At 36.3% G+C, this 8981-nt stretch overlaps 1 protein-coding gene and 1 pseudogene across 1 annotated transcript; both read right to left on the bottom strand.

The window, feature by feature from the left end:
* Positions 1-1253: 1253 nt before the first annotated feature.
* Positions 1254-2758, bottom strand: LOC145026551 (phospholipase A1-IIdelta pseudogene; annotated as a pseudogene).
* A 2121-nt stretch (positions 2759-4879) lies between these two features.
* Positions 4880-8842, bottom strand: LOC145026534 (nucleic acid binding protein). The gene is made up of 5 exons (XM_078976847.1): positions 8527-8842; positions 5753-7973; positions 5588-5669; positions 5449-5496; positions 4880-5379 (listed from the first exon to the last, which is right to left on the bottom strand). Exons 1-5 carry the CDS (start codon positions 8819-8821, stop codon positions 5176-5178), a joined length of 2850 nt encoding a protein of 949 aa, XP_078832973.1. The 5' UTR covers positions 8822-8842; the 3' UTR covers positions 4880-5175.
* Between the last annotated feature and the right edge of the window lie 139 nt (positions 8843-8981).

Here is an 8981-nt window from a genome sequence, read left to right as displayed (position 1 = left end):
TTTATATTTTATTATTATGTTGTTTACATTAATCATTAAATTAAATAACATTATTAAAATTTTATAACCATTTTAAATATTATTATTATACATAAGAATCGTATCATGTCGTGTCGAGTTCGTGTCGTATCGAAACACTAAACGGGTTGAAAGTGTTTGACCCTAACCCGACTCATTTAATTAACGTGTCGTGTCGTGTCAACCCGTTTATTTTCGTGTCGAGTTCGTGTCGGGTTTCGGGTTAGGGTTATACCTTGAAATATGTCGTGTCATATGAGGTTAAAAGATTGAACATGTTAAAAGAGTAGGAGTTGGGTAGGCGGAGAGGAAAAACTAATAGTTTGGAGGCAGGATAGATGAAGTCATATCAAGTTCAGATGACAAAATTAAAAAAGTGGGAGTTGGGGAGGTGGATGAAAAGGTCGCGAGGATGTGAGAGTGGTGAAAGAAACTGGGTAGTTTAAAAGAGAATGGAAAAACTGAAATTAAGTCTTGATCTAGACGGCTAAGTCATTTCAACATTACAAAACGACTCAATTCGAAGGTTTTCTTTTACTTATGTTTTGGTTTTGTATCTTTCTAGTTTATTTAAATAATTCAAAAAATTTGCATATAAATAAACGGGTCATTTTCGAGTTGAAATTCCCAACCCTAACCTTACCCGTTTAATTTTCGTGTCGTGTCGTGTCAACCCGTTTATTTAAACGGGTTGAAATGTCTTACCCAAATCCATTTATTTCGTGTCGGGTTTCGTATCGTGTTAAGTTTTTTAGTTCTTAACCGTATATGTCATACGGGTTATAGTCTAATGATTGTATATAGTTAACAGTGCAGGTCATCAATGTATGGCCATCCATAAACATAAAAATAAAAATACGTTACAACTTAATTACCGACTTACTAATTATATTAACATATTATTGCATGAGTACAAGACGTATGGCTTCAAAAATTACAACCTCTTGTTTGGTGGGTTATCTTATCTCCCACAGTTTTGCTAGATTTTTGGATAAGGTGATATGTAGAATGATTACTCTTAGCCTTTAATTTCTAGTTGCATTTGGCGTCATTATAAGTAGAATAGAAGCAGAATTGTAGCAACCTGGTAATCTCCTTTCCTTATTGCATTTAGGTTTTTCCCTTATTTTTCCAAGCCTTCATAACCAATTTTTCTCTATTGCTATGAGCACTAAACTACAGCAAACATATTACTTCCAACAAAAATAAAGTTTGTAATACCAATAGTTAGAAACTTAGAATCACAACAAGCATTTATTTAACAATTTGAAATAACAATCTTTAAATTGCATAAAGAAATTCATTTTGAAAGAGTAACGACTGGATTCGTTAGTACACTGGTAGATCTTGATCATTCGGATCTATTGGTGACAAAACCCAATGACCATCATCATTAAGCACCATTCCTTTGTTCTTCTCACCCCACCAAGTCCCTGGTATCTTCAATTCATCCTTCAGATAATCAGTCGACATATTTACCAAACCTAAATCTCTCTTCTCCAAACTCCAATCAAATTCTCCATTCATTCCAATCCAACCACTCAAAGTATGCAAAACACCCTCCAAGTTATGGAAAACCATTGGATGTAGCATTCCATTCAACCCATTTTCCTCCTTCAAGTATGGTGACTTCTTGGTATCAATCAGTATCTCGATCCCAACATCAACGTACTCCAACAAATCACTTGGCACAGTCACCCAATGCTTTTCGTTAACCCATTTCAGTAGCTTGCTTGGCCAAAACGGGATAATATCGGGAACATTCTTTACCCTCAACACTTTAAGGTTAGCCATTTCCTCGATCTTTGATTTGAAAGCCTGGTTACCCACTTGAGGAGACTCGAAAACAAACGCAGATACATTGACACCAACGTTGGCAGCAAGGTCAACCGCAGATAAAGTTGCTAGGCATGCACCAAGGCTGTGTCCGGTGCATGTTATGCTTACTTTTTCATTCTTGTACTTGATCAGCAACTCATTGATTCGTCCCAAGAGCTGTGTTCTAGCACTTGTTTTAAGGAATTCAGAATTTGGGTCACTCGTGTTGTAAATAATAAGCCACCCACCCATGATTTGTGGTATCTTCTTAACTTCATCAGTTAGCGTAGCGCTACTACGATTTACAGGTGGAACTAGTGGCTCAGCTGACACAGGCGTTGCGCCTAAGATGTCATCCATCCACTCGTAAAGTCTAACAGTCCCGCGCCAAACGACACATATTTCACGACGACCAATGGATTTACTGTACTCATCGTTAGAAACTGCTACGTAACCCATCCAGTTTGAATCGAAGGCACTATCAGCTTCACGAGGCATGCGAGGAATGAGCAAAGAAAGCTCGATGCTTGAGGTGGCATAGATGAAAGAAGTGACTTGAAACTTAGATTCAGCCCAAGGGAGCATCAGGCCCTTGAAGAAGGAGCTCTTCCCGTAGTGGCAGTAGCCGCAGTACTTGGAGCCCTGATCGTCATTGAAGGCACGTTCAGCAGCGGAACAGAGGTCACCATAGCCGAGGATGAGAGAGCGTAGACTGTGATCTAAGGGGTCAAGAAGACCATCCCAGTCGTTGCTTCCATGTAGCTCGTCGTAGCTTTTTGAATCCATGAGTTTTCTTTAATTTGATGAACTTTGTTAAGCTGTGTTTATGGCTTTAGGCTGGTGTGGTATATTTTGTAGGATGACTCGCAATATATAGAAGTGTTGACGATGACAACTAGCTTTGATGAATTTCTTATTTCTTATAGTTATGTTTGGTATATGGAACTTTGAGTATATTGTAATTGCAAAAGCGTGTTACATGTGCAACCATAAATTTGGATGTATTTAATATAAATATAAAATATATCTATTTGTAAGTCAACAAAAGTTAAGACTGATCAATGAGCTTTTATCACTTTTAAAATTGAAGTTACGAGCTTAAGCCGATCCAAAATTATAAGCATTAGTTTTCTTAATTTAAAAAAAAAATAAAAAAATAAAAAATAAAAACTTATCATGTGGATGCATTTTAAACGTGCAAGTGGTGGGAGATAGTTTGCTGGCCTCTTATTCTTGATCCAAGTTTTGACCTTTTTGCACTTGGGGTTTGTTTGCTGCCTTGTTTACTCTTTGGTGCTTTTCGGTTTAGTTTTAGTTAATAGTTAGTTTCTCATGCGTTAATCTAGATCTGAAACCATCATGTTAATTTGAAGCACGTAAAACAAATAGAAAAGTGGTTGATTTCTTAAGCCCGACTCAGTTTAATTTTATGCATGTACGAGAAGTTTGTCTCACTAATGTTAGAAGTTTGTCTCACTAATGCTAGGTGAAAATATAAAATGGCCTCTACAACAATTTAGGTTGATCAAATTATAAAACAACACCTAGCTTCAGAAATTTAACAACCTACACCTAAAATCTAAATTCAATAGAAAATGCCGAGTTGTCAAAATCTCACATAGCCGATTATTGCAACAACTTGAGCCGCTGAAAACACCACAAACCTTTTAGAAATGGTTTAATAGAAATCCGACCTCCGCGTTGCGGGGTCACTTTTTCTAGTTATTAGTCATTAATTTTCTTACTTTGTATTATAGATTTAATTAGTGATTTTATTTGTTATACACTAGTTGTGAGACCCATGTATAATATAGGTTAATTTAAAAAAAATAAATAAAACTATCAAAATATTTGAGAACTTTGAATTTATAAGAAAATAAAAAAGATAATGAATTATTACAATGAAAATGTTTTTTTTTTTAATTTAAACAAATAATTTAAATAAATAAAAGAAGTTAATAAACTTTAATTTTGAGAATTTTGAAATTCAAAGGTAAGTTAATTAATGAGATTGATATTCATTTATTATTAGATTTATTGTAATTATTACATTAAAATATTAGATGAAATTTACTAAAATAGAAAAAAAAAAAAAAAAAAAAAAAACATATAAAATGACATTGAAAAAAAAATTAATTCCAAATAACTACGAAATAACATTTAACAAATTCAATGAGAATGTGATGGAAAAAAAATATTTATTTATTAGAAAATATTATTCTTTTAAATATTTTATTAGTAACATTTTGAAACTTTTATATTTATAACGCAAAGAAGTTAAATTTTTGGGCACTTAGTTTTAGGACAACCTCTCCTTACAAGGTTAGTTTAATGTTATTTTTTTTAACTCAATTGTTTGTGTAATTGTGTTAAATTTGTGAACTGTTGGAGTTTTAGAGTTGTTGAAGCTAGATTCTGTGATAATATTCATTCATAGTAGTACAATAATAGTTTATGTAATTTTATAAAAGTTTGTGAATTTTGGCTATAATATCCTATGATTGTTTAGATTTGAATGGAAAATTTTGTGAATCGTTGATATTTAAAAGTCTCTGAAGTTGATCTATTTGATAATACATAGAGAATCTATGAAATTGATCACTTTGTATACGACAAATATCCAAATTTGTACTAATGTTGCATTGGTAGCATGAGCCATTGAGCCTAAAAATTGCAAAAGAGAAAAGGGAGTGAAAAAATGATAACGGAAGCCACTTTTTATCAAAGCCAGGTTTCGATCCTGGGACCTGTGGGTTATGGGCCCACCACGCTTCCGCTGCGCCACTTTGATTGTTGATTTTTCATTCATGATACATTATTATAATCCTACTTAACAGCAGCTTTGGTTATTATTTAATTGGTGAATGTTTTACTCTAATACTAACTATTTAACAAAATATAACTATTAAGCTGCAAATGTTAGAAACTCATTCACTCTATAAATTTCGATTTTATCTCACCAAATACATCATATTTTTTATGAGGTGATTATTTGAATTCCGAGTAAAGTGTTCTTTTGGTTATCAACTAATCATAATAATGCTTTGTATAAGAAAAGCATTCTGTAGATGGTTATTACAATTTTAATCTTTAGAATCTCTACAATTGTCCTTTTCATCTTTCACTTCCAAACTTCAATAGGTGTGGTTAATCAGACTTTGTTAAGTCAAACCCAAAATTGATAAAAATGCATACCAACCTAAAATTGTACCCATTCTATTTGAACTTAAAATCTCTAAACGCATACATACAATGGCAGCTTTACGTATGTACAAAACAAGAACACAGTGAAAACCATTGTCCATCGTGTAGTAGCTAGAGTTAGTTGGTTAATTACTATTATACCCATTCAAAATTGGTTTCTTTAGGTAGAACAAGAGCAATGAGGCAGTCTGGTGTATCAGGGGCAATGGAGAGAAGAGAGCAAGTCTCATGCGAGTAAGGAAGAATGAACACAAGTCTTGACCATATGGTTCTAGTAGTCCCAATCTTAATCACTCCTGCACACTCCCTTTGCTTCAGGTATGATATAAAATCTTGAAACTGCAATTTCAAAAAAAAAATCATAAACATAGAAAGTTACAGTGGTAGTTAAGATCATAAGTTTGTTACCCCTTTGTGGTCAGCAGCAGAACTTGGGAGGAGTTGGCATACCTCTCTCTGTATATCACATCAACACACACCACAAGTATTAATAAATAATTTTATCGCCTTTAATAAAAAAATTATATAGAATTATTAATTATATGACCTTGTGTGGTGGGGTGCTAGAAAATGTTGACATCACATGTCTAAAATCAGTCCGCTTTGTTATATCTAGTTTAGCAGGCCATCTAAAAACCACCAACATAAATCAATACAAGTTAGTAATTTATATATATCCAAAACAGAATATATCAAATAAAAAAAAAATTACTCTGTAGGCTCTGAGATATTATTATCCGAATAATTGCAGACATCTGAATGCAGTTTCCGTGCATGTATTGTAGAGTAGTGAACCCCGCTTTTACTCAATGTCCCCTGCCAGTGACTTCCCATCATCGGAGACTCAACCGCCGGTGGCGGCGGAGGCGGTGGCTGAGACTCGAACGAAGGAGGTGGAGACGGTGGCAATGGTGGCGGTAATTCCGGATGAATCGGTAACAGAGGCGGCATATTTGGTTGTGGTGGTAATGGTAATGGCGGTGGCAGGGTTAACTGAGGAGGTAATGGAGGTGGTCCCACGTCAGGCTGAGGTGGCACATAATACATCTGATCATGATGCGGCGGTGGCAATGCATTATGAGTGAGTGGAGTTACAGAAGCAGGAGGAGGAGGCAAGAAAGGAGGAGGTGCTGCCACATGATGATGATGGATCATCCCATGTGGCTGTGGGTCCCCCCACGAGCTATTTGTCGGAGGAGGAGGATAATACATAGGTCTCATTTGTATCGGCTGTGAGTGTGATGGTGGTGGACCATAATGCCCCTGCATGTGTGATAGCGATACACTTTCCGGATTATTCCTATACGTCCAATTTTGGTATTGCATATTGTTTGATTGGAAAGTAACAGAATCCCTTTGGGTTTTATCTTTACGATAATGTCTAAGATGTCCAATAACTGTGGCAACCTCTTCAGGAGACCCAAACTCCATCAACAAAGCACCTTCACTCATAAGCTCATTAACTGCAACTGGGCCCTTAAAAACTACTTTCCTTACTTCATACAATATCTCATCTTTCTCCAACTGGCTTTGAATGTTTCCAACATACACATGACAGCTACACCCAACAGCCACACCATTTATATCGCCTCTTGTGCCTACGCCTATATCTAAAAACTTTATCACCCAAGGAGAACGCCCCCTCATAATTTCCCTACCCTTTATAGCATCCAAAATGTTATTATACTCAATAACTGCAAACCCTTTAAATGCTACGTATAAAAACTTATCTATTGGCCCAAATCTTTCAAATTGAAACCTTACATGTCCCTCAGATGAGTCGGGCCCACCTAACGACCCTACCCAAAGCTGTCTTGAAGCGGTGTAAACATCCATTGCGGCTCGGTCCCCGTCACCGAGCCAACTCGGTTGACCGGTCAACGGAGTTACATGATGTTTGTTAGGTGATTCGAATGTTCTATTATTCCCAGTTTGATTTCTTCCATCGAATGGGTCCCGGGGAGTTGATGAGCTGGCGTGGGGGAACTCTTTGTGGTCTACAGAGTCTAGGTCCATAGATTTTGGGCCTCCACTGTTGTTGGAACTTGTGTTGGATGTTATTGATCCTTCTCTAACAGAAGCTTCTGAGGTTCTAGGAACTAAAAACTGCCTAGGGGTATTTTTGGAAGAATTTGTATCGTCTCCATCGCTGTCCACTTGTTTGTCCCCTGACTTCACCTCTTCTAATATTTTCTCAAAAGCAGAGGTGATGTCAGACACAATGTTAGATGGAGTTGATTTGCTAATGCTTTTGACTGTTGAAAGTATCCATTTTTTTAATGATGGATCCTTATCAAGAACCAGACTCAATAAGCAGTTTTTGTCTGTTGAAACTTTATCATCACATGTGTCAAGTCCAGCTGTCACCTGATTAAGAAAATACAGTCCCCCATTGGGAACAGGAACAGCATCGGTTGAAATTGAATTAGAAGTACAAAGCTCAAAGCATGCTGCAAGTGAATTTCTAGGACAGGTAAAGAAAATCCATAGCATACATAATGCACGAAACTTGGATAATATGACAGATGGAGATTCATTTTCGTTAGAAACCTTTTCTTTGAGATCAGAGAATGTTTTTGGAGAATCAAAGATGTTTGCAACGTCTTTGTTTACAATCTGGAAGATTCCTTGTCCCTCAAATGATGAAATAAAGAAGGTTAGAACATTGAGAAATACAGCTGAACAGATGCCTTGAATAACAGAGGATGTTGGTGTCTCTGATGAAGCAGCTTGACAGATAGTAGCCAGACCAAATATACTGATTTTAGCAGTTCCAAATGAAAAACCATCAGCATCTTCACCTCTGTTTATGATTGCCATGCTCCAGTTATGTACATTGATACAAACTTTTGCTGCTGCTTCAAGAGCAGTAGGGCAACATGATGCATATTTGGGGACAAACTCTGCTACAAGGCGTTGAACACTCGTGCAACCTGTGTTAAAAACATTTTTTAAATGATGATCAAATGAGTTCTCTTACACTTCAAAACTGGTACCATTGGGATTTTGTAGAAGATAGCTTTTGTCTATTACAATCAAAAAAACAAAGTGGGTACAATGGTTAGTGAAAATGTTTTTATATATATGTTTGTAAATGTAAACCTCAAAATATGTTGTTGTCTTTGAATAAAACTAAGAGGTTATAAGATAACTTTGTTTGCCTTTCTTCTTTCTAAATACAACAATATAAGTACCAAAACATCAATAAGGTTGGTGGTATACAGGTGCATTTGAAGAGTGCTAGGTTTGAAATGGATAAAGCTTATTGCTTTCTTTGGATCAGAGGAGCACCTATTGCACATCAAATAAACAAATTCACGCACAGATTACATATACTGATAACTAGAATTTTTAGAGCCCGAATAAATAACGAATCGGATAGGTCTTGGTAGCAATTGTACCATGAATTACTAACATAGTCTCATTTTCATCATCTTAAAAGTTAATTTTAGGGTTTATAGATAGTTTTCTTTAAGAAATGTGTACCTCTGGAGGCGGTGATGAGGGAGAGATAAGCCTGTTCAAGTTCGGGCATGAGACGAGCATCCTTCTGAGAAATACAATACTTAAGACGCTTGTAAGACTCGTAGAAGTTGGCAATCTCCTCTTGATTTCTCCGCTTTCGGGCAATTTCTTCCTGCGATAGGGTTGTAGTAGGTACATTCGCACTCGTGTGAGGCGCCGGTGGCTGTGGCTCTGCCGTTGATGGCGGTTGCGGTGAAGATGGTTGCAGCAGGTCGTACAGTTTTCGCTTCTTCGGAGGCTGCTCCGTCGAAGCCATGGCAGTGGGGGTGGAACTTCTTTCGTCAGACAGTTGCTTCTGAAACAGTATTAAAGTGTGGCATAAAAACAAAAGAATGGTCAAAATTTTCTTTCAGCACCTCCAACTTTCAACTAATGTCATTAAAACTTCACACTAGAAATTGGGTTGCAAATATCAC

This window comes from Lactuca saligna, chromosome 1, assembly GCF_052625555.1.
Source record: "Lactuca saligna cultivar CGN05327 chromosome 1, ASM5262555v1, whole genome shotgun sequence".
Lineage (NCBI taxonomy): Eukaryota > Viridiplantae > Streptophyta > Magnoliopsida > Asterales > Asteraceae > Lactuca > Lactuca saligna.
The sequence above is the reverse complement of the archived record's forward strand: the minus strand, read 5'-3'. Positions and strand labels throughout refer to the sequence as shown.